The sequence below is a fragment of the Megascapheus bottae genome, chromosome 5, assembly GCF_031878675.1.
Source record: "Megascapheus bottae isolate mThoBot1 chromosome 5, mThoBot2.hap1, whole genome shotgun sequence".
In the NCBI taxonomy this organism is placed as follows: Eukaryota; Metazoa; Chordata; class Mammalia; order Rodentia; family Geomyidae; genus Megascapheus; species Megascapheus bottae.
Window position 1 is genome coordinate 3,630,606 of NC_143513.1, and position 25,985 is coordinate 3,656,590.

Sequence of the window (25,985 nt, forward strand, 5' to 3'; positions counted from 1 at the left end):
ACTTCTTTCTTCACGCCAGACATGAGAACTGAGAGGTCTTGTGTCTGGGACACAAGAATTTAAGATGATTGCCTTCCATAACATTTGGGTCTCTGTCTCCTATTTCACTGGGAGATCATGAATTGAATGCAACTGCTCTACAGGGAAGAAGGGAAAGGAAATCCTGTTCATTCGTGTCTAATATCTCATGTAATCTATGGAGCAAGTCATCAGTGGGGAATAAATGAGTACATAAAGCCATCCATCTGACATGTAAATCATTTTCTTTATGTTACATACCATAATCATTAATCAAAGTAGGATATGAAATAGAAATTGAACAGTCAGGTAATCCCATGTACGGAGACAGTAATTTGGAACCAGAGAATGAGGGATTTGGAGACCTGAAGGATCACACTTTGAGGGAGCCTGGGAAAAAACTGTAGTGAGACCTTGTCTCCATGAAAAAACAAGTTGCGTAGGGTCTTGGATGTCTGCTCTGAGGGTAGAATGTGATCTCAGCCTCCTAAAGCATGGGCCACCAGCCCACACTCCAAATCACACAAAAGGAGACTTTGCACATCCGTTTGGATGGACAGACCTGGGGACAGCTTGTCTCTGAGCCTCAGGCTTTTCCCAGACTCTTCTTGATGAAGTAGCTCACCAGCTGCTGTGGCCTCTGCTGGTACTCAGCAAGCCCCTCCTGAGGGCTGCTGATCTGGTCCCCCCGCAGGCGGTCCAGGAGGGTGATGCACACCACTGCACCTGCCAAACACAAAGACCATGTCAACCCCAAGTGCCAGATCTCTAGCTTCATTCACAAAAATCAGACCAAGCAGGGAGCAGGGAGCCTCAGCCTGTGCATGCCCTAGGCAAGTCTGCTCTGTCCACTCTGACTCAGGAGAGGATGGGGGATGAAACAAGCAGGGAAAGCAGCATGGTTTGCTCAGGAACTCTAGAAGCTCTGCCCTTACAAACAGCACCTTGTCCTAGGTCTCACCCACCTCTTTCCTCACTTCCAACAGACAAGTCCCACTAGGCCTGGGGCAGTGGCTTACACCTGTCATCCTAGCTACTTGGGAGATGGAGATGAGGAGAAAAATGGTTCAGAGCCAACAGGGTACAGTTACAAGATCCCATCTCAACCAACAAGTTGTGGGGTTTCTCGGCTACACTCCCAGTTACAAGATAGGTAGAGATGGCAATGCAAAGTGGCCTGGCCAAACTCCAGACTCTATCTGAAATATACATACAGCAAGAAAAAGGACGGGAGCATGGCTCACTTGGCAGTGCCCCTACCTGGCAAGATAAGGCATGAAACTCTGAGTTCATACCTTAGCCTATCACAAGGAAATAAGTTCATGCCTGAGCCAATTCCAAGGCAGGCTCTCACCTGTTCTGTACAGCCTAGAAGGCTAAGGTGATTTGACCAAGGGAATTCTGGGAGGGAAGCTGTTCTAGAAGAACTCCACATTCAAAGGCCAGAGAGCACTGAAGGCCAAGCCATTGGCAGGCTCAGGGCACCTTACTGGCCAGCCAGCCAGTATCGAAGCTGTATGATCCCCTTTCCATTGGACATTCACTGCGCTATGTGGAGACTACGGGGAAACCAACGATGCTGTCTAGATCACACAGCGTTTTCCCCAAGGGTGCAAGGGTATCAGCTGGGTGTGACACTGACCTGTGAGCCCAGTGATAAAAACCAAAAGCATAGGTTGTGGTGGGGTAGGAAGTGGTGGCCTGGACATCAGGATTGGCCAGGAGAGCAGAGATGGAGGAAGAAGGATGCCCAGAGGCCATCCTGTGCCTGCTTACCTCGTAGGCCACACATACTGCACATGGCTGCAAACACTGAAGATTCCATCTCGATGTTTCGGATGCCAGCTGCGTGGGCAGCTTGAAGGTAGGCCTGCTTGTCCTTTTCCGTGTAGGAGCAGAGGGCACCATCCAGGCGGCCTTGTCCTGCAGCACAGACATGGGGACTCTGTATTGTCAGCTGTGACCACATGGAGGCGCTCTGCCCACACCCAGCATGGATGCAGGGGCGGCTCCCCAGCAGCCTGCTCCTAGCATGGCTCCTAGCCACTGCTATCACCACCAGGAAAAGGCTGAGATGGGGTGACAGCCAAGGTGCTGAAAGCCCACCCTGGACATCCTTAGAAGCAGAATCAGGGCAAGGAGGGGCTCTTGAGTCTAGATTTCACACACCCCCACACACACCACGCACCTTCATAGAAGTCCAAAGTGCACATGGTGTTTCCCACCACAGTATTGAACTCGCTCAGGTCTGCAGCACACTTCATTAGCTCCTGCACCAGCTGCTCATCCAGGTTGGTACTTCGAATGACCCGTTTCCCCAGGACAAGCTGCTCAAACTCTGGCTGGAAGCAGGCATCCACTGCCTGCCTGGTAATGACCACGGCGCCAGGCTCCAGACATGGTGAAGAAGCAGATGTTCACAGCTGTGCTGGAGACTCAGGCAGGGCACAGCACAGATCAGGGAGAAAAGACCAGGATGCATCACAACTCGCAATCCTAACAACTTAGGAGAATGAGATAGGACGATCATCATGCAAAGCCAGCTGGGGCAGATAACAAACTACAAGTGGAGGTGGGGCTCAAGTAGTAGATTGCCATCCTGAAGAAAATAAAAAGCCAAGTGAGAGTTCAAGGCCCGAGTTCAAGCTCCAGTACCAGAACAAAAGTAATTGAATGAATGAATGAATGAATGCTCTTTTAAATGATCAATTTACGTGCAAACCCTGAAGAAAACGTACCAAACCTCGAAGAAGTGTTGGAAATACCCAGGAATCTTTGAACCCCCTTCTCAGAAGTATGTCTTCTAATCCTTACTATTTTCTTCATTAGGGAGTGGCACTGTTGCTCAAGGGCGATAACCTTGAGCTGAAGAGCTCAGGGCCCAGGCCAAGAGTTAAAATCCCATGACCAGCAACAGTAATAAAATTGAATTTACTCTGGTTTCTCTTTAGATTTTGTAAATCTTTCACCTTTTAATACTTTCTTCCTTTCCTGGCAATCCACCATGTAGGGAATCATCACTGCTTAGTTCTTGCTTTAGTTCTTTATTAACCCTAGTACTGACACAAAACCAAATGAAGACCAGAGAACCCAGCCCTGAATTGCCCCTCCAATTGTGTGGTCATAGCAGGGAAAAGCCCATAGAGAAGGCACTGGATCTTCATCAGATGCTGATTCTCCTAGGGCCCAGCCTCCAGAAGTGAGAAATAAATGTCTATTATTTATAAGCCATGCGGACTTCGGTTTTTCTAGCAATTCAAATAGAGCTCTTCCTCGAATTATTGTCTGTTTTCATCTTTTGTGCTCAAAGTCGCACTTGAACTCAAGCTCTCATTTGACTCTTTCACTCAAAACTCGTACTCTGCCACTTGATCCACACCCACACATCCCCCTTTTGGCTGGTTAATTGAAAATAAAGAGTCTTACACACATTTGTGTCCAAGCTGGCATTAAATGTAATCCTCAGGATCTCAGCCTTCTGAGTCACTAGAATTATGGGTATGAGCCACCAGCACCCAGCACTCAATTTTGATTTTAATATCATGGTGAGAGGAGATATAATTCCAGAAACCTTTCTCAAGATCCAGGGATATGCCAGTTATTTCCCCTGAATCATTAAAACAAGTCCACATATGATATGAAACATTAAAAACATAGATGAGTGCCAAGACCTTCTACTTTCCATCGAGTCTCACAGCCTTAGTGCCCCGGATGGCTTTGAACCATGATCCTCAGATCTCAGCTTCCTGAGGAGATAGGATTACAGCCATTGTGCCTGGTTTGATTGTCTTTTGTTTTTTGTTTTTTGTGGATCCTGAGGCTTGAATTCTGCACCTGGATGGTGTCCTTGAGCTCTTCTGTCAAGGCTAGCACTCTACCACTTCATCCACAGCACCACTTCTGGTTTTCTGGTGGTTAATTAGAAATAAGAGCCTCTCATGGTCTTTCGTGCCCCAGCTGCCTTTGAACCTTGATCCTCAGATCTCAGCCCCTGAGTAGCTAGGATTATAGGATCACAGGAAAGAGCCACCAGCACCTGGCCCCATTTTTGCTTTTTGCTCCCACTGGACCCCTTCAGTCAAAACTGGTCTCTGTCACTCGATCCACACCTACTTCCTCTTTTTTGCTGGTTAATTGAAAATCAAGAGTCCTACAGACATTTCTGCCCAAGTTTCACATGTGAGAATTCATTGGGTCACAGGTGGAATTAAGATTGTTAAACATATACAGACATTCTTTTTAAAAAATATGTTTTTCTCAAGAGCTTAAATATAAGTGACTGTTATTATTTATATATTATGGTTTTCTCTCTTGTGTTGCCCTTTGGTTAATCTCTTATTGTTACATTATCCCACTTTGGTACCTGGTGCATTATATAGATGTTTACTTGTTTATCTGAAATAGCAGGGGAAAAATGAGGTGAGGAGGTGGGGGAAGGAAATGGGGACAAAAACATGAGAAGGGATATCAATGTGTGACAAGTAAAGCACCTGGAGAATATAACTTTAATCCCTCTATACAATGAAATCAAAAATAAATATAAAATAAAAAATACATTTGCCTAAAGAACAAAGCATAACAATCTACACCACCCGTACCTCATATAAGGTATGGTGGGACAAGACTGAAGTAAGTCAGTTTCTATCGCTCTAACACCAAGTCTCTCACTATTGGAGGGTCCTGTGCCATGTTGTGCCTCTGCCAGCAGGACGGCATTATCAAATGCCACCTCTCAAGACTGGGCCATAACCATGAGATCAACTCGAAAGCTTCTCTTTATATCTTACCCAGTGTCTGATCTGTGATCAGAGACACAATACAGCATCTTCAGCAATTTTCTTTTTCATTAAATCCTTCATCTTCTTTGTTGCTGTTATTGTTTTACCATTCCTGAGGCTTGAACTCAGAGCCTGGATGCTGTCCCTGGGTCTCTTTATGCTCAAGGAAAGTACTCTACCACTTGAGCCACAGTGCCACTTGCAGATTTCTCTGAGTAGTTTATTGGACATAAGTGTCTCATGGACTTTGTTATCTGGGCTGGGGCTTCAAACTACAAGCCTCAGATCTGAGCCTCTTAAGTATCTAGGATTACATGCATAAGCCTCCAGTGCCTGGCTACCTTCTTTTGTTTTAAAAGGAAAACAAAAACACTAAATAGTGTGAACTCTGTGTGTGTGTGTGTGTGTGTGTGTGTGTGAGAGAGAGAGAGAGAGAGAGAGAGGAGTATAAGGCCTGAACTCAAGGCCTGGATGCTGTCCCTGAAATTTTTCACTCAAGGCTAGCTCTCTACTACTTTGGCCACAGCTCTACTTCCAGTCTTGTGCTGTTTAATTGGAGGTACGAGTCACATGGACTTTCCTGTTGCATTGGCTTCACATGAAGTCTTCAGATCTCAGAATCCTGAGTAGCAAGAATTATAGATATACACTCCCCATGTCTACTTGGCAAGTTTTGGGGGCTCATTGGAGGATCTTTCCCTTAGTTTGTAACCTTCTGTCTTTCCTTCCTGGGTTGCTCTGTGGCTTTTTCATTGGGTTCCAAATCTTGCAGGAAAAGGGAAAAGCAAGGGAAATGTGTGGAGGACTGGAGAAAATAAAAGGGGAACCAGATGAGGGACCAAGGGTGAATAAATGCAGCAGTGGCACTCAAGAGACACTGTGTAGAACATGAAAAAAAGGAACCAGGCAAATAAGGCACCAAGTGTGAGCTCCACAAGACACACTTCTGTGTGTGCAAGGAGTGTGTCCTTTCTAGTACCAATCTCTGCACACCAGCCAGGAGGACAGGCTAGACAAACGTGACAGAAGATTCCTATCCATGCTCCATTAACACTCTTCAACAAAGCCAAGGTGGGACTCGATGCTGGGTAGATCAATGATGCCACTACAGGGAGCTCTGTGACCTCCCCAGAGCTAAGGCCCCCTCTATCGTCCTTACCTATCCCCCCAGAAGTGCCGATTCGTATGATGGTGACATTGGAACACCTGGCATGGTAGAGCAGCTTGATGAGCTCGTGCAGCATGATGGAGATGGAGGGAATGCCCATGCCATGCTAAAACCAGAGAAAAATGCCAAAGCTGAGTCCAGGGTGGTACCTTAGTGTATACACACACACATGTCACTCCTTGGCCAGACAAGATGCAAAACACCAGTAATCTCAGCACCCTGGAGGCAGAGGCAGGAGCCTGGGCTACTTAGTGAGATACTATCACACACACACACACACACACACACACACACACACACACACACACACATGTCATCCTTCAACAGAAGATAAGCTCTGTGTTCATAGTCAACAAGAAGGACCAGTTCCACATCACCAAATATATAGCAGATAAGCAAGAGATCAAATTAAGGCCATATTCACATACCTTTTTGAGGGGGCAGTACTATGGATTGAACCAGGGGTCTTGCATAGCTAAGCAGAAACTATACTTGTTAAGTCATTTCACTAGCCATTGGTTATAGGTCTTGCCATATGCCTGACCCAGCCTGCACTGTGATCCTCCTATTGGGCTTCCTGGCCTTACAGGTATGACCAACTGTGCACCACCACACTTGGCTACTACTGGTAGATATGTAGTCTTCAAAACTGGGGATGTGGAGCGGGAGGCCGGGGAGAGGTCAGCAAGGCTGGTCTGAACTTGAACTGTGATACATCGCTCCCCATCTCCAAGAAGCAAGGACTACATACAGACTTGAGACACTGTGCCCGGCTTCACATGATTTTTGCCACAGTATATTGCTTTAATTACTCTATTTTTTTGGTCAGCTCTTTCTGTGCCTAGGTTATGTATCATATCGTAAAAAGAACTGGTACTGAATTCACATCTGCCATTTTCGCACCTTGAGGTCTCTGTACATCCTCTCTCCCATCTTTCAAAGATGACCATCTCCTTCCTGCAGAATGACCTAGCTACTCCCAGAGGCTGTGTAGCAGAGCCCTAGGGGAAAAGGTCCCCTTTTAAGAATTCCAGCCAGGGGGCTGGGAGTTTAGCCTGGTGGTAGAGTACTTGCCTAGCATGCACAAAAACTGGGGTTCAATTCCTCAGTACCATATATACATAAAAAAAAAAAAAAAAAAGCCAGGGGCCGGGAGTTTGGCCTAGTGGTAGAGTGCTTGCCTAGCATGCACGAATACCCGTGTTTGATTCCTCGGTACCACATATATAGAAAAAAGCCAGAAGTGGTGCTGAGGCTCAAGTAGTAGAATGCTAGCCTTGAGAAAGTCCAAGAACAGTGCTCAGGCCCTGAGCCCAAGCCCAAGACTGGCAAAAAAAAAAAAAAAAGCCAGAAACGGTGCTGTGGCTCAAGTCATAGAGCTCTAGCCTTGAGAAAGCCCAAGTGCTCAGGCCCTGAGGTCAAAAAAGCTCCGGAACAGTGCCCAATTCCAGAGTTCAAGCCCCAGGGCTGGCAAAAAAAATTTGTCTCAGCTGGGCAGTAGTTGTTTATACCTGTAACATGAACTACTCAGGAGGCTGAGATCACAGTTCAAAGTTAGTCAGAGCAGGAAGCTCTATAAAAGAGTGAAACTATGGATCAAGCTGTAGAGTGTTAGCCTTGAACAGAAAAGCTAAGGGACACACGCTCCAAGTTTAAGACCTAGTACTGTCTCCCCACCCCAACACATACACATAAACACACACACACACACACACACACACACACACACACACACACAGAGTTGTTATGAAGTAAGTCACTCACTCACTCACTATGTGATGGAAGAGAAGACTGGAGACCTGGTACCTTAGCTCCCCTTACACCCTGGTCCATGCAAGGCAGTTTCTCCTTTGTTTTGCTGGGCTCCCAGGCTGCCTGCCCCAGCCCCTATCACACAAGCACTATGTGCACAGCTGTGCAGTATTTGCATAGTATTTGTATCTGTATGCTTAGGTGCTCCAGGAGACAGAATCTTAAAGTCACAATCCTGGTCTCATCTATCCCCCTCACCCCCACCCCAGCTGCTCCCAGCTCACCTGGCTCCCACTACTAACAGTCAGCAGGTGTTAGGGTGCCAGATGTCTGTGGGTACAGGGGGTGGGGGCTGGGACCCCAGAGCCTAGAGACCCAGCCCAAGGACACAGCCAGTACTCACGCTCACAGACAGCACTGGTCCAACTTTGTACATGGCGTAGCGGTCAGTCCCTGCACAAATGTTGGGAAAGTCTTCTCCTGGATGGTCAAGGCCCAGCTCTGTGGCCACATACCTGATGAAGGCACTCATCCTGGAGGGGCTTCCACCAACACACACAAACTGCAACCAGAGAACAAGGACCCCCCTCAGCACACTGCTGTCAGCAGAGGTCTTCAAGACCAAGACTCCTCACCAGGAATATCTGGCTTATTCAAGAACCTGATCAAAATGCAAATTCCATGGTTCTGCCTCACCTACCACATTGAGGAGAAAGGAGGGATAACTGGCTTTACTGAATTTCCTGGTGAGATTCAGAAGCTCTGGTCTGGGACTCATTGCTCATTATGGGCTAACACAAAACAATACAACTAGCTCTCCACATGCAGAGATCCAGGCCTCTGCTGCCTTTGTGAAGGCAATTCCAGGCACCATGTGTGCTTGGCTTCCTGCACCATGCCAAAGACTGCAGAAAGCCTGGGATTGGGCTGAGAATGGGAAGTCTTCACTCACCTCCAACTCCTCCTGTGACTAGGGTCCCATACCACATCTGCAAAATGAGCCACTGGTCACCTGAGTGCCAAAAGGCCAATTCACGGAAAGAGTTGGGGAGGTTTAGGTTACTGTGGGTGGCTCCATCAGAGAAGTAAAAGCTTCAACTTGTGATGTATCGAGCAAGAAAACATTTGAAAAAAAAAAATATATATATATAGGGGCCGGGAGTTTGGCCTAGTGGTAGAGTGCTTGCCTAGCATGCACGAAGACCCGGGTTCAATTCCTCGGTACCACATACATAGAAAAAAGCTGGAAGTGGTGCTGAGGCTCCAGTGGTAGAGCTCTAGCCTTGAGAAAGTCCAAGGACAGGGTTCATGCCCTGAGCTCAAGCCCAGGACTGGCAAAATAAATAAATAAATAAATAAATAAATAAATAAATAAATAAATAAATAAATAAATAAGAAAGATGGGATATGCTTTAAAAATATATATATATATACATACACAAACACACATATACACATATGTGTGTAATAAAAAGAGAGAGCAGTAGTTTTAGAGAATCTGAAGATGAAAGAAAGGGATTATTCTTTAAACATGAGATCTCCACAGGCTGGAATGTAATCATTATAGATGATGTTAATGAATGAAGACCCAGAAGCCATGTGCCAGTGGCTCATGCCTGTAATCCTAGACCCTCAAAGAGGATGAGACCTGACGACTGCGGTTTGAAGCCAGCCTTAGGCAGAAAAATCCAAGAGACTCTTTAAACAACGAAGATCTAGAAGTAGAGCTGTGACTCAAATAATACAACATCGGCCTTCAGCAAAACAGAGCACAAGCCCCTGAGTTCAAGCCCCAATAGTGAACAGAAAACAAAACACTAATTAGAGCACCTGGAAAGTTTCCTGGAGTTGGACACCAACACGGTACCTGGAACAGTACTCAACGTTACAAGTGACCTAGCCCTGGGTCAGCACCTCTGGATGCAACTATAAGTTGGATGGCTTGGCATTCTTCTGATTTGCAATTCCATGCATTAAGTCAACTTTCCCCATGGGGACTAGAGATTTGCAAAGTTCTACGTGAGCAGGAAAGTATTCATGGCTAACCACAATTCAATGCACATTTCCCAGTAGCTAGAAGACAAGATTATGAATGTTCCCAAACCAAAAAACAATTTAAAAAAAAGTTACAGATATACTACCTTGATCCAATCATTATACATTGTAGAATTATACTGTAGTACTACACTGTACCCCATAAATACATACTGTCTTCATGTGTCAAGTAAAAATAAACTTAGCTGGGTTCTGGTAGTTCATACCTGAACTCTTTCCTACTTATAAGGCTGACATCTGATGATAGACGTTTGAAGCCAACGCAGGCAGAAAAGTCTGTGAGATTTATCATCTCCAATTATCCAGAAAAAAGGCTATACGTGAAACTGTGGCTCAAATGGTAGAGCCTCAGTCTTGAGTGGAAAATACAAGCAAGAGCACAAAGCCCTGAGTTTCAAGCCACAGAACTCCCCCCAACAAATAAATAAATTTAAGAATATTTTTAAGCCTATTAGACTAAATCAACCATAAGGAACTTAAGATTTTGTAGAAAAGTATAGACTCAATGCTATACTTTGCGATGTAAGTCCTGAGAGATCATTAAAATAACAAAATATGAATATATATCTTAAATTATCATTGTAATACAAATTGTCTAAATAACTATCCCTGCTTTTCCTGGAATTTTTGTTGTTGTTGATTGTGTGGGGCTTGAACTCTGGACTTAGGCGCTGTCCCTGAGCTCCTCAGCTCAAGGCTACCAACCTACCCCTTGAAGTCACAGCCCCACTTCGGTTTTCTAGTGGTTAATTGGCGATAAGAATCTCACAGAGTTTCCTTCCCGGACTGCCTTTGAACCTCAATCCTTAGATCTCAGCCTCCTGAGTAGCCAGGATTATAGGCATGAGGCATCAGTACCAGGCATGTTACTTTCATTCATTCATTTATATTTGAGATGACAGTATCCTAATGTTCCCTAGGTTGGCTCTACACTCCTGGCTCAAGCAATGAGAACCCCAAAGTAACTGGCCCTGCAGTGTAAGTCTTTCGGCTTGATTCAGGAAATTTCCTGTCTGTACAGTTACCATTGTATACCAAAGACATAAAAGATCAAGCAAGTCAATGCAACACTACTTAGTTTCCTTTACCTGTTAGTTCATATACTTGGAAATTTGTAAAAATCTAATAAACACATAATGACAGGTGCCTGCCCCCTCTCTACTATCCTAAGCAGGCCTGTCTGCATCACATAGGAGGTTACTGTACAGCAAATTCCTAGAATTAAAGCCTGGATTTTTACCTTTACATCGCCAAACATAGCTGGGAAGTCGTGTGTGCTGGTGCTGAGGCTGAAATGGTACAGAACATCTTCCTTCATGGTTGCTAGGTTTGGATTGGAAAGCTGAATGAGGCAGTCACTGTCACTGTTAGAAACAAGAAATTGAGTTTAGAGATTGTGGTGATATTGGCTGATTATTATTGTTCCTTGTAAGGCACAATCAGAACCCAGCGATAAGACACTTCTAAGCTGTCAAGGTCTCCACTAGCCCATCTCCTCCCTCTTTTAACTCCTCTTTGCTCTGACAGCCCCTGTTCAAAGGAAACCAGCAAAAGTTCAGAAGATCCCACCACACGACAGACATCACAGTGTTGAATCATCCATACACAGTTGCTGTATATAGCTGGTTGCTATCCAAATCAAGTGCATTTAATACATAAACCTGATGATATTTTGGTGCTACCATTAGCAAACAGGAATAGAAAAAAAAATCACCCCTACCACCCAAAGGATAACCTTTCTAGTTCACATAGCTCTAACTCCTTTTTCTTGTCTTATTGCTAGCACTTCTCGGTCGACTGGGAATGGTGAGAGAAGATGTCTCTTCATTTACTTTTTATCGCTGTGGCTTACAATGCATTGCTTTAATAAGAGCTGACAAACTTTAATGTGGCTTATACCTTTACCGGCCATTAAGTTTCTGCCACAAATCATTCCAGTCAGCTATCCACTCAGGAAAGCAACACAAACAATGACTATGTAATCATGCGCTGATGAATTCTCGTTACAAAACCAGGTACCTCAGGTGTAGGCAATTCCATTACCAGCCTGTCAAGCTCCCTGAGAACCAGAGTTGACATGGCTTCATCAACAATGCCTGTCTTCTGATTACCAGAGTCTCTGAAACTTAGTCTCTGAACGCAGAAGAATGAGAGTTTTCTTTATACTCCTCCATCTAACTTTATACGTAGAACTAAAGACCACTCATGAGAAAAGAAAAAGCAGAGAGCAAATGTCTCTGCTGCCTGTGATTGGAAATAAATAATCCAGACTCGGTTTCACTAGACAGTGGTGTGAAAGTGCTAGGCATTCAGTAAAGCAATACTTTGAATTTGAACTTGGATCTTTTCTGAAGGCAATTATACAGACTGCAACCCTTCCTAGCAAGGCTATGCAGCCTCCACAGCTCTTGGTCAAGGACACCATCACAAGGGGAACTCTATGACACTGAACAATCTGCTGTTTGTTAACGTAGACAGAACTGCAGTTTATGATATTTTCAGTCTGCACTACGTTTGTGGGAGTGTAACCCAGTCCTAAGTCAAGGAGTACCTGGACTATTACACAAAGTGACTTTCCTCAGAGATCCAGCTCCTTCTCTCCCGAGGATGCTTGTTATCCCCTATGTACATTTTATCACAACCACAACAATGCAAAAGGTGGGTGCTCTGCTCAGGGCTGGAATCCTAGCTACTCGGGAAGCTGAGAATTTAGGATTACAGATTAAAGCCAGCCTGAACAGGAAAGTCCATGAAACTCTCATCACCAATTAACAGTAAACATCCAGTGAAGAGGTGGCTCAAATAATAGGATGCCAGCCTTGAGAAAAAGCTAAAGGGGCAGAACCCAGTCCCTGAGTGCAAGCCCTAGTATTGGCATCAGAGGTCAAGGCTACATTTTATTTTATCTGCAAATATGCAAAACAACATTGAATTGGCTCTGCTCAGTTTTCTAGACTATTTCATCTATTCTTGGGTTATTTCAGTCAGCATTAACAGCAAACGCTAAGGGCCCTTCTTGCTCCTTCTGCCTACATCGAGTTGCTTTCTCTCCTATTTCTCAAGTTTCCCTTCTGACCCTCACCCACCAGAGTGGTGTCCAGATTAATTCAACCATGTTAACATTGTCGAGGCAGCTACAGAATAGAAAGTATAAAAAACTAGAGAGACAGTGGGACCCAGTGGCTCACACCGGTAATTATAGTTCTTGAGATCTGACTATTACAGTTTCAAGTCAGCCAGGGCAGATAAATCTGAGAAACTCTTATCCACAATTAACCAGCAAAAAGTCAGAAGCAGAGGTATGGTTCAAATAATAGAGCACTAACCTTGAGTGAAAAAGCTAAGTGAGGGTACAAGCCACCAAGTGCAGGGCCCAACTCTGGCAAAAAAACAGAACTAAAGAGACTAAAGATTTATACAAAGCATGCAGGGTTGGCGACTGCTCCCAGATAAGTGTGAAGAGATACTGCAGCATGAGCTGATGGATTAAAATACCCACAGTGACCACTCCAAACTCATTTTAATAAAGGGTAAGGGAATGGAACATTTGTTTTTAAGGGCCCAAGTCCAAAAGTATATGTTGTTAGGACCAGTCCAGAAAGCTTTTTTGATCTCTAGAGAATTCTGAAATGCTGACCATTATAAAACAACCTGTGCAGAGAATAGTTCTTTTCATGACAACTGGTTTTGATATGGAGGTGGTACTCTAGTTTCTCTCAGAATTTCAGGAACAAAACCCAAAACCAAACAGTTGATGGATGTGCCCGGAAATGGTGCAACAGGATGCCATGAAGACAACTCAGCCACATCTTTCAAAACAGAAAACCTTTCTTCACTGCAAGCACAGAAGAAAACAGTGTAACTATGAGATCACCACAGTTTCTAACTATGCAATTTTGACCCTTACCATAAGGAATTGTACTAGGCTCTCACATACTGTTTTATGTGTGTGTTCCAGTACTGGAGCTTGAACCCAGGGCTTAGGCCCTCTCACCGGCCTTTTTCTGCTCAAGGCTGGCATTCTACCAGTTAAGCCACACCTCCACTTCTGCCTTTTTGCTGCTTAATGGAGATAAGAGTCTCATAGACTTTTCTGCCTGGGCTAGTAACTTCTTGATTATCTACAATTACAGATGTGAGCCTTGGGTGCCCAGCTGTCAAATACTTTTGGAAAGATTTCAAGATGATGAGGCAAGAGACAAAATTTTCCCCATCTATACACAATTTCAGGGAATTTATCTCTATACTCATTTAACAAATAGTCACTGAGAATCTCCTGTTTAAGCCCCAGAAGCAAGGCAGGGCGCCACCTCACACACCCATCAGAAGTGATGGACAACTAGAGAAGGAAGAAAAGTAAAAAGGTCAATAGACTCAGGTCTAGGTAGGGAGTCTAGGAGTACGGGCCAGCATACAGCACATGCATAGCGTGCTCAAAGCCCAGTGTGAAGAAGTTCACACCTGTCATCCTAGCTACCTCAGGGGGGAGGGAGAGGGTTGTTTCAGTAAAGTGGCTACTCATAGCAGAACACACATATTTAGGCACTGAACTGCCTCATCTTCTGAGACCACAAGTCCTGAAAGTAGAGGGCAGAGGTGCCAAGATCTAAGCTAGAGGTCTTCGGCCTCCAGTTCCTTAATCCCTTAGCCTCTGTCATTTGACTTCAATGAGTTAACATAGGTCAAGTTGTCAGTGAAGCAAATGGCTTAAAGCATTGCAATCTTAAAGACCCTCCATATGTCCAGCCAACAAGGATCAATCCTACTTGTGATGATTTTCAAGTTTCTTTTCTTCAACTTTTGCAGCCGCCATCTCTCCCAGGAAAACCTGAAAGAAAAGCATTGCACAGAATAGTTAAGCCACCAGGATTGTGTGCAGCCAAGCTAATACCTAAAACATTGATACAGTTGGACACCAGTGGCTCATACCTGTAATTCTAGCTACTCAGGAGGCTGAGACCCGTGTGGGCTGTGATTGAAAGCCAGCTTGGGGAAAGAAGGTCTGTGAAACTTTTATCTCCAATTAATCACTAAAAATCCTGAAGTGGACCTGTGGCTCAAATAATACATGCCAGCCTTGAGGGGAAAAGCTAAGGAAGACTGTACTGAGTCCTTGAGTTCCAGCTCTAATACCGGAAGGAGGAAAAGGGAAGGAAGAAGAGAAAGAGGGAAAGAAATAGAGACAGAAAGGAAAAAAAGGAAGATAGAAGAGAAGAGAAAAGACAAGATCACTCATTGTAGGCCAAAGCTTTGTTCCTGGATCTCAGCCAATAGTCCCATAATCCAGTTCACCCCTTGTATCTCACCGCTGTCTTAACGTCAGAAAGTCCTTTTGACTGAGTTTGATTTTTAATAGTTATGAATCATATTATGTTGGCCATTTTCAGTGAATTCTGAAAACCAGAGAAATGATCGTTGTTTGGGTCCAGAGGAAAATTTCCCTAGCAATCACTACTCGCCTATCTTCATCTGGTTCTTGATACTCCTGGCACTTGTAAAACACTTCTCTGAACATGTCAGCCATTAAAACCCTGCCAGGGGAACTTTCAAAAGCAGAGTTTGTTGTAATTGTTGTTGTGGCAGTGCTGAGGATTGAGCCCAGGCCTCACCCTGCTAGGCAGCTGTTCTCTCTCTGGACTACATCCCCAGCCTGAGAATAACTTCTAGAAGCACAGCCCTTCATCCTGTAACATCAGGGAACAACAGCCAAGCACAGCGCAGAGAAAGACCATTTATGATCACTCAGAAGAGCAAAAGAAGCAGCTTTTGCTACTGTTGAGGGAAGGAGGGTACTGGAGGCAGTGGGTGGGGGCAGAGGCCCTGTGCTGACCCTCAAGAAAGTGTCCCAACCTGGAGTTTGGCCTAGTGGTAGAGTGCTTGTCTAGCATGCACGAAGACAAGGGTTCGATTCCTCAGTACCACATAATATAGAAAAAGGCTAGAAATGGTGCTATGGCTCCAGTGGTAGAGCCCTAGCCTTGAGAAAGCCCAAGGACAATGCTCAGGCTCTGAGTTCAAGGCCCATAACTTGCAAAAAAGAAAAGAAAGTGACCAAGGTTGTACCTTCAAGCTTTCTCCATTACCCACTGATCAGATGCACAGAGACTCTGGCTCCCAGGAACCATTAGGAACTATGCAGTCCACATGGTCAGATGGACTGGGTGTCTCTATGTCCTGCCACTCCTATGGCTGAGACTTGGGCTACACAAACTGGTCTCTGTTAGTGATCTCTGAGCTGATTTCTCGCCACTCCCTGCCCTACCTTCGAAACCCGTCATGCAGCTAGCGCCAGACCAAAATTTACTAGCATTTTAACAGGTGAGGGCCTTGAGCAAACACCACCTGCTCTCTTGCTAGTTTCCTCCCTACCTCTAATCTGTGGCCCCGCCATTTTGCACATTACCTCTGTCAGTTACTTTCCTACCAATCTCCACCAGATACAACCAGCATTCTCATCGAGCACTACACATCTCCTAATCTGTGAGTGAGAGAGGGCATCACTAGCTTTGGCTGGTGTTCCCCCCAAACTGCCTGTGCTGGTGTTGAGCCATCTCTGTCAATTTCTATTCACTGAGAAAAGAAGGGTTTGGGAACTCTGGAGAGTGATAGTCTGAAGGGATCCCCAAGACAGACAGGTGGTCAGAGAAGCTAATTTCTTGGTCCTGGCCTCAAGGCTGCTGGTGCTTTCCTGAGTCTACTTCCTCCTTCCCCTGGTATTCATAGGACTTGAAGGCTTCTCCTTCTGACCTTCCTCCCTTTATCTCAGCCCTGTGCTTAGCCATACTTTATTATTATTATTATTATTATTATTATTATTATTATTATTAATCTTGCCAGTCCTGGGGTTTGAACTCAGGACCTGGGCACTGTCCCTGAGCTTCTCTTGTTCAAGGCTAACCCTCTACCACTTGAGCCATAGTACCATTTTGGGCTTTTTCTGTGTATGTGGTACTGAGGTATGGAACCCAGGGCTTCATGCATGCTAGGCAAACACTCTACCACTAAGCCACATTCCCAGCCCCAGACAGGCTTTATTTAACAACTTCACAGGCAAGGACAGTTGAAGACTTCTGAAATCTTGGTTGAAAAAGGACAAAGGGTGACTACGTGCACTGGAGGAGGTAGGGATGATGGTCTGGCTTTACCGGTGGGGGCTTTTAAGAAATATAAAAACCAGAGGAAAGAGAAGAAAGATGTCACCTCTTAGGCCAACTGGAGCCTCAAGGGATGACAACCGTGAACTGATTAACACACCCAGTGAACTCACCTATCCCCAGAGGCTACCTGGTACTCTCTGAGTTCATAGTCCAGGTAGAATAGGGCCAGTAGTGTAAGAACCCTCTTTGCAAGCGAGAATGAGGTAGTAACAAGAGCCCTGCCTACCTGTCCATTTGCAAGCTGAGAATATGCTGCTCAGGAAAAACAAATATCCACTGCCCCCCCCCACCTTTAAAGTCTTGATTTTTCTGAGCACTCGCATCTCGTGCTTGTAATATTAGCTACTCAGGAAACTGAGATCTAAGAGTCTCAGTTCAAAGGCATACCAATCTAAAAGATTCTTACCTCCATTTTTAACCAGCAAAAAGCTTAAAGTGGAGCTGGGGTGCAAGTGATAGAGAGCTAGCCTTGGGAAGAAAAAGCTTAGGTACAGTTCCCTGGTCCTTTAATTCAGTATTGCCATAGGCCTGCACATGCATGTACACCCACACACACACCAGTGGGATCTTAGCATGTTGTCGTGAAGGAGGAATGGACCCTTCATGATTCCTGCCTAGAAACCAGACTGGAAAAGAGATGGTGGGGGTGGCAGAGCTAAGGTCAAGTACAAGGAGATGAAAATGCAACTATACTTTGGGCCTTACTTGAAATTCTGGTTCAAATTATACTTTCAACCAGGTACTGGGGGTTCATGCCTGCAATCCTTGCTATTCAAGAGGCTGAGATCTGAGGATCCACAGTTCCAGCCCAGCCAGGATAGGAAAGTCTGTGAGACTCTTATGTCTAATTAACAACCAGAGAACCAGAAGTGGGCAATGGCTCAAAAGGGTAGAGGGTTTAGCTTTGAGAAAGACAAAAACAAAGGCTGAGTTCAAGCCTCAAGGTTGAGCAAAATAAACAAATAAAATCAATGACACAATAGATAAATAAATAACATTTCCAATTGCTTTGCCAAAAACACCAAGCTTGAAGCCCCTTATGACAAAACTAAACTAAAACTAATGAGGTTTGAGGTGACTCTACAAATGGAAAACCACGAACTGTCACCATGGAAAGATCTTATTCCATAACAAGCCCTTGGTACCTACCTAGCATCCACCCAGATGTCAGATTACCTGGCAGATTACTTAGCATCTTCTCTTGGTTTATCTCTCCAAGGCTATCACTTTTGAAAGTCACACAGCTGAGCAACATATTATTAGCTTCCCACTGGCTTAATGAAGAAGACATCCCTGATAATGTGGGTTATAATCACAGTTGCCTGGCTTTCTTCAAAAACTTCTGAAGGCTACTTAGCTTAAAATACTGGTTCTTGACTGGAAGTGATGGCTATGGGATGGATAGTGAAAGCTGGTAGAAAAGCCTTGAAATCCCCATCTCATTCTAACCGTTTGCCCACTGACCTGTGAAGCAGATCCTATTCAGTAGTATATGTAGACACATTGATCATTTTGTACAATATTTCATGTCAGTTTTTTTTTTTTGCCACTTCTGGGACTCTAGGCAACTCTAGGCCTGGGCACTTTCCTTAGACTTTCTCAAGGCTAGCACTCTACCACTTGAGCCACAGCACCATTTTCTCTGTATGTGATACCAAGGAATGAACCCAGGGCTTTGTGCCTGCTAGGCAAGCACTGCTACTAGGCCATGCTCCCAGACCCTGACACTATTGCCTGTTGGAGCTACTCTGTTTCTTCTACCACACCCTGAGCTTTCTGAACAGTTAAGTTCTCACAAGCCCAGGCCAAACCAGGAAGTCAGGAAATTACATACAACTATGAGTAATTCAGCAATTCCCTAGTTAAAGCATTGTTCGTGTGCAAACCTCAAGGCAGGATGCTTGTGCACAAGAAGGAACATCTTTGGAAACCATGTACATGACCACTGGACAATCACCAAACTAATTAGCCTATGCTGACACTCAATTACAATGAGCAGTAACTTTTGAACAATAAGCTGCAGGCTAATCTTTCTATGGGCAAACTCAAATCCCAATAAAGAGCTGAACCCCAATGGCTAGCAACAATAAACCTGGCTAATCAGGAGACTGAGATATGAGAAACTCAGTTAAAATCCAACCTAGACAGAAAACTCTTATCTCCAATTAACCACCAAAAGGCCAGAAGTGGAGCTGTGACTTGTGACTGAAGTAAATCTGTGAAAGAGGAAGAAAGGAAGAGAGTTTGTCACTGGTGGCTCACACCTGTAAACCTAGCTACTCAAGAACCTGAGATCTGAGGAAGAGGATTCAAAGCCAGCCCAGGCACAGAAGTCTGTGAGACTCTAATCTCCAATTAACATTACACGAAAAACACAAAAGTGATGCTGTGGCTCAAGTGGTAGAATGCTAGCCTTGAGCTGAAGAGCTCAGGGACAGAACCCAGGCCCGAAGTTCAAGACCCACAACTGACCAAAAAAAAAAGAGGAAGGGTGGAGGATAGGAAGGAAGAGCAGGTATCAGTGTTTCCTTTTATGGCATAGAAAAACTTGGAAGTTTCACTTTCTGTTTTTTATTTGGCTTGCATTTTATACTTTTTTTTTTGCCAGTCCTGAAGCTTGAACTCAGAACCTGGGCACTGTCCTTGGGTTTTTTGTTTTTTTTTTTTCTGTGGGTAATGGGGCTTGAATTGGGCCTGGGCGCTGTCCCTGAGCTCTAAAGCTCAAGACTACCGCCCAATCTTGAACCAAGCCCCACTTGCTGTTTTCTAGAGGTTAATTGGAGATAAGAGATTCAGCTCTTTTTGTGCCTGGACTGGCTTTGAACCATCATCCTCAGATCTTAGCCTCCTGAGTAGTGAGGATTACAGGAGTGAGCCATCGTGCTGCCTGGCTTTTTGTTTTTTGTTGTTTTGCCAGTCCTGGGCTTGAGCTCAGGGACTGAGCACAGTCCTTGGGTTTTCTCAAGGCTAGAACCCTACCATTTGAGCCACAACACCACTTCGGCTTTTTCTATGTATGTGGTACCAAGGAATCAAACCCAGGTTTTTGTGAATGCTTGGCAAGCATGCTACCTCTAGGCCACATTCACAGCCCTGTCCTTGAGCAAGCTTGCTTGCTTGCTTTTCTGTGGGTCATGGGGCTTGAACTCTGCTGCTGGACGCTGTCACTGAGCTTTTCAGCTCAAGGCTACCACTCTACCCTTTGAGCCACAGCCCCACTTCCAACTTTTTCTGTGTATATGGTATGGAGGAATTGAAACCAGGACTTAATGCATGTTAGGAAAGCACTCTATCACTAGGCCACATTCCTGGCCCTAAGGCTTTTTAATTCAACCACTTCAGCTTTTTTGAGGGGAGGAGGGAGTTTACTGCAGGTGAATCTTACAGACTTTGATGCCTTGAGCTGCCTTCAAACCACTGTCCTCAGATCTCAGTCTACTGAGTAACTAAGATTACGGGGAGAAAGAGAGGCAGAGAAGGGTTGCAAAATCTTTGTGAGGGGGGACCTGCTAGCATGAAGGGGGGTGTTGAACTCGCCCCCCACGTGGGTGAGAAGCACCTGTAGACTCTGGGCGACCTGGTCCTGAACTGTGCACCCACCACGGAGTGCAACACCAGCCAGCTCATCCGCTCCCCTGAAGCTGTACCCAGCCCAGCCCCGCACCACCTCCCCGGCCCCGCACCACCCAGCCCGGCCCAGCTCCACCCTCCCGGCCCCGCACCACCTCCTCGACCACGCACCACCCAGCCCGGCCCCGCACCACCTCCCCGACCACGCACCACCCAGCCCGGCCCTGCTCCACCCTCCCGGCCCCGCACCACCTCCCCGACTACGCACCACCCAGCCCGGCCCCGCTCCACCCTCCCGGCCCCGCACCACCTCCCCGACCACGCACCACCCAGCCCGGCCCCGCTCCACCCTCCCGGCCCCGCACCACCTCCCCGACCACCACCCAGCCCGGCCCCGCTCCACCTCCCCGACCACGCACCACCCAGCCCGGCCCCGCTCCACCCTCCCGGCCCCGCACCACCTCCCCGACCACGCACCACCCAGCCCGGCCCCGCACCACCTCCCCGACCACGCACCACCCAGCCCGACCCGCTCCACCCTCCCGGCCCGGTTTCCAGCACATCCTCCACTCCAGCTCCATCTGGTGAACTTGAACCACAGCTCACTTACAGCCAACCGGCGCCTTGTCCGGGCCAGCGACAGGCCGGGATGTCCGCACTAAAGGCTGGGCCCGAGCCCCGACCGCTCACCGCTCAGACCTGGCCGCCGCCCGCGGGGGGATCTGCTACACCGCACGTCCGCACCAGGACGCGCCGCGGGAACTGGCTCCGGGGGCGAGGCAGGGGCGGCGCGGGGGTCCGGAGGGGCGGGGCCCGGGCCTGGCGGGGCGGCGCCGGGGTCCCGAGAGGCGGCGCCCGGGTCCGGAGGGGCGGCGCGTGGAGCAGGGTGGTTCCGCCCGGAGCCGCGCGCGGTCACCGCAAGACCGGAATCTCCGATCCCAGCCCGGCGCCCCGCCCGGCCCGGTGACCCCGCCCGAGGACAGTCACCCCGCGCAGACTGGGGCCCGGCCCCACCCCGGCCGCCTGCGGGCTCCGCTGACCGCGCCCGGCCCGCCCCGCAGGACGCGCCCGCCCCACCTCCGGTCCCCGGACACCCCCGGAAAGGTTGCTGGAGTGCTGTGCGCCGCTGGTTTCCTCTCCCAGGTCAGGTGGGCTGTTCTGCCACCCCGTTACTCACGGAACCACCGGTACTTCGGGGGACAGCGTGCCCGCGGGTCCTACCCACGGAAAACTGGTCTGGACCGTGTTCTTTTGCTTCCCAAGGTCACCCGCCACTGACCGGGCCCCAGGCTGTCCCTCTGTCTTGTCTGTCCGGCTTGTCCTGTCTGACTCTCTGGAGGTGGACTTCCCAGGGGGGGACCCGCACAAAGGGAGGACAGTGTGAACGGATTAGGAACGCGAGGCTGGACCATGGTCAGGCGTGGGTCAGTTTCTAGATTCTCCTTCCTGACCCTGGAAGTTCCCCAGTAGTTGGAAGAAACTCAGGAGAGAGCTTGCAGGATAAGGGGAAGTGACTCAGTCAGTCAGTCACCTACCCTGCCAAACTGTCCCTCCAGCCCTGAGGGGCACCACCCGCTCCACCCCCCCCCCCACACACCCGGGGCCTTCCCAGCACCTGCTTCCTCTCTCTGGTTTCCTTTGCCAGCTTTCCTAGATGGCATTGGCCTGAGGACAACCAAGAAGTCGAAGAAAGAAGCAGGCAGCCTGGGGAGCTGCCAGGTGCAAACTTACTTGCTTTGCTCTTGATCTGGGGTTCTGAGAATAGCCTTTCAGCCTCTAGCTGCCTATGGCAATTGTGTGTGTGTGTGTGTGTGTGTGTGTGTGTGTCTTGCAGAGGAGGAGGGGGGGATGTCCTGAGGCCCTGGACATTGTCCCTAACCTTTTTCCCTCAAGGCTGGCACTCTACCACCTGAACCAGAGCTCTACTTCCCAACTTTTGCTGGTTAATTGGAGATAAAAGTGGTAGGATCATTCTGCCTTGTGCTGATTTTGAGCATGGATCCTCGGATCTTAACCTCCCAAGAAGCTAGGATTACAGGTATAAGCTGTCACCAACTGGCCTAAAGGATTTTTTTTTTCCCCTAAGAAGCTGCAAGTGAATTCTGGAGTGAAACAAGATCAAGATTTATTTGTCAGGTAAAATTTTGCAGATATACCTGGGCACTGGTGGCTCACACCTGTAATCCTAGCTACTCAGGAAGCTGAGATCTGAGGATCAAGGCCATGCAGGACAGCAAAGTCTCCAATTAAGCACCAAAAAAATGAGAAGTGGCACTGTGGCTCAAAATAGTAAAGCACCAACTTAGAGCAAAAGAGCTCAGGGACAGCACCTAGGCCCTGAGTTCCTGCCCCCCCCCAAAAAAATTGTTTTCAGATGTCACAAACAAGAAATGTATTTTATCAGGCCATTTTTATGCCTCACCTGAAAATCCTACACTGTCTTAACTTCCAGAGAGATCAAAGTCAGATCACTGAGGCTGCCACTCTGCCTGGTTAGGCCCAAGCTCTGACACACACGGAGGGCAAGAGCCCTCCAGGCCCATCCAAGCCTGGTCACATCGGGAAATAACACTCCCTTGCAAGTTAGGTAAAAACAGCCCCAGAACTAGGCTGGGTAGCAAGATAAGGCGATGGGGAAATTATACTATTTTTACCAAGCATCTAAAGGGCAAGACTCAGAAATTAAAGCCTGGAAAAAGTACAACCAATCATATTTCCTTTTTGATGTAAAATTGCAAGGATAGAGACTTTGAGGAGCCATCTAAATCTACCTTTTCCTTTGAAATGTTAAGGGGAATAAAGAAGGGGGGAATTTGTACATTCTTTAGGTAAGAGAATAAAGAGGCTACACTGTTTGGCAAAAGAAAGTCTTGATTGAAGGTGACTTGTTTGTTGGTTAGGCCTCCGCCACCAATAATTAGACAAGATATAAAGTATTAGTTCTCAGTCTAGTGCTGGTGGGTTATGCCTGTATTCCTAGAAGGCTAAACTGAGGGTGGAGGCCAGCTTGAGAAAGAAGAGTCTGTGAGGCTCTCCAATTAACCAACAAAAAGCAAGAAGTAGAGCTTTGGCTCAAGTGGCAGAGTGTCAGCACTCTCTGAGCAAACAGATAGATAGATAGATAGATAGATAGATAGATAGATAGATAGATAGATAGAGATAGATAAATAGATAGATAGATTAAATGGGGCCCTGAGTTGAAGTCACAGAACTGGCACAAAACAAAACAAAAACAAGCAAGCAAACAAACAAAACTCTATGCTTCCTTCCTGGATTCCAAGAGAGTTGAAAACTGATTGTAAAGGAAATAGCTTAAAGACAGGAAAATACAGCTTCTAGTTACTTTGTGGGCCCAGGCAAATAGTGCTTTTCAGAAAAGAAATTTTTGTTGTTTATTAACTTTTAGCAAAGGTACTTCCTAAGTGCCTGACACAACTGAGCCACCCAGGACAGAGCACCGACCAAGCCACAGAGACTTACTACTCTGGAGGTTTCTTCCCTCATTGAGGAAATAACTGCTCCCTGGGAACTCTTCCCTAAACCAGAGCTGAGATAATGAGCCAGCAGCCTCTGCTCTGGCTAGGATTGCTTAATAATGAAGCATCTTTCATCCCCTTGCCCTAATTCTCTATTTCAATGTAAAGCTCAAGTTTGAACCTGGGAAAATGGGCTGACATGCTCCCTTAGCTTCTACCTAAAATTTTCTCTGTGCTTCACCAAGATTGTCTATTTAGTATCTTGGGGCAAGTGTCTGGACCTAACCTGTGCATTCCTATAGTTAAGCCTGGGGCTTAAGATCCAGGGTTCACCCTCACCTACTTTTCACCCTTTGCTGACCCAGGCTCTTCCTTTACTTCAGCTTTCCACATACTCTTCTACTGGAGTGTTTTTATCCTAAATACTCTCTCAAGCTAAAAGTCTTCATGACTTCAGGAAAAATGGGAGTTCATTTCCTAAGGGAACTTTTCTTGTGTGAGGACCCTGGTGTCCTTCGGTGAGCTAAGACCTTGACAAGTTCCCACAGCCTGAGCTCAGCCTTCTGTTCTACTAGAGGCAGACAATGCTGTTCCAAAGGATAGTTATGGTCAGACAGGGCTTTACTTTTTCCTGGGTCCTGAAATTAGGGCCTCACATTCGTAGCTTGGCTTTTTAACTCTAGCATTTGAGCCATATTTCCACTTCTGGCTTTTTGCTAGTTAATTGAGGATAAAAGTCTTGGAGAGTTGTCTGTCCAGACTGGCTTCAAACCAGGATCCTCAGATCGCAGCCTCCTCAGCATGTAAGATTTCAAGCATGATCCACTAGTGTCCAGTTCAGATTGCTATAAGGTGGTAAAACAGAGAAGCCACATTTTTTTTTGCCAGTCCTAGGCTTAGGTTCAGGGCCTAATAAGCACTGTCCTTGGATTTTTTCAAGGCTGGAGCTCTCCTTCTACTCCACTTCTGGAGGTAGAGCCAGCACTACTTCTGGCTTTTTTCTACGTATGTGGTACCGAGGAATTGAACCCCGGTCTTCGTGCATGCAAGGCATGCACTCTACTACTAGGCCCAACTCCCAGCTGGAAGCCACATTTTGAGAAGTCAAATCTTGGAGTCTTTATTAAAAGGCCAGTAACTGCACGGTGGACTTCTGTTTCAAAAAACCAGCAGCCAGTAAATGCACTTAACATTTAGGAAACTGAACCATAAAGGTCAGAAGTAAAAGAAAGAACAACAATACCAACAAATCAATTCAGCTCCAGTGGAGAGCTTAAGTGGGACGTCATGGTGACTACAGAAGGAGCCAGGAGACAGGACAGGAACATGGAGACACATGGCATTGTGAAATGCTGGTCTAGGCCTAAATAGGGTCAGGTCAGGGGGCAGGTTCACAGGAAACTCCAGGTTTAGTAACGTCTCAGCCATGTGCCTGCCCTGCCTCCAGGAATTCAAGTATGCCTGGAGGTAGAGGGCTTCACCTTTCCCCACCATGAAGACAAGATTCCAGACTTTACCATCCACCATGTGGCCAAGATGGCACTGGCCAGACTCGATCACACTATTTCAAGATGTGATGTTTAAAATGTTATCAGTGAGTTCTTGTCAAATTACACCTTCCCCGTCACTCAGTCCTAATATAGATTAATTCAATCTTACATCTGTATTGTCATAGATATTCCTGGAAGGTATGGTGAGATAAACTACCATTCAGGGATAAGTGCTGAAAGCCAGCTAAGGAAAAAGTATTTGATGAGGGCATTGATGGTCAATGAGAAAGTCATACCAGGTCCTCTCAGCACTCTCTGCCTCCTGGTCTTGTTCTCCGCACACACCACGTATCCACAAAGCACTTTTACTGAAGTTTTGCTGACTATGCAAATGCCTTTTCCTTCCTCATTAGGTACAACTTGAAGGTCATCTCCAAGAGTTATCTTACCTGCTCCTAAGAATAGCCACTGCTCATCCTTGAAACTAGTTCATGGTGCCATGTCAAAATTGTACAACATGA

General features: G+C 46.5%; 1 protein-coding gene across 1 annotated transcript; it reads right to left on the reverse strand.

The window, feature by feature from the left end:
• Positions 1-1,710: 1,710 nt before the first annotated feature.
• On the reverse strand, positions 1,711-21,334 carry LOC150062745 (uridine phosphorylase 1-like). The gene is made up of 7 exons (XM_090332570.1): positions 21,109-21,334; positions 14,538-14,599; positions 11,012-11,135; positions 8,120-8,278; positions 5,956-6,070; positions 2,207-2,416; positions 1,711-1,941 (listed from the first exon to the last, which is right to left on the reverse strand). The coding sequence occupies exons 2-7, from the start codon at positions 14,582-14,584 to the stop codon at positions 1,727-1,729; spliced, it is 870 nt and encodes a 289-aa protein (XP_090188696.1). The 5' UTR covers positions 14,585-14,599; positions 21,109-21,334; the 3' UTR covers positions 1,711-1,726.
• Between the last annotated feature and the right edge of the window lie 4,651 nt (positions 21,335-25,985).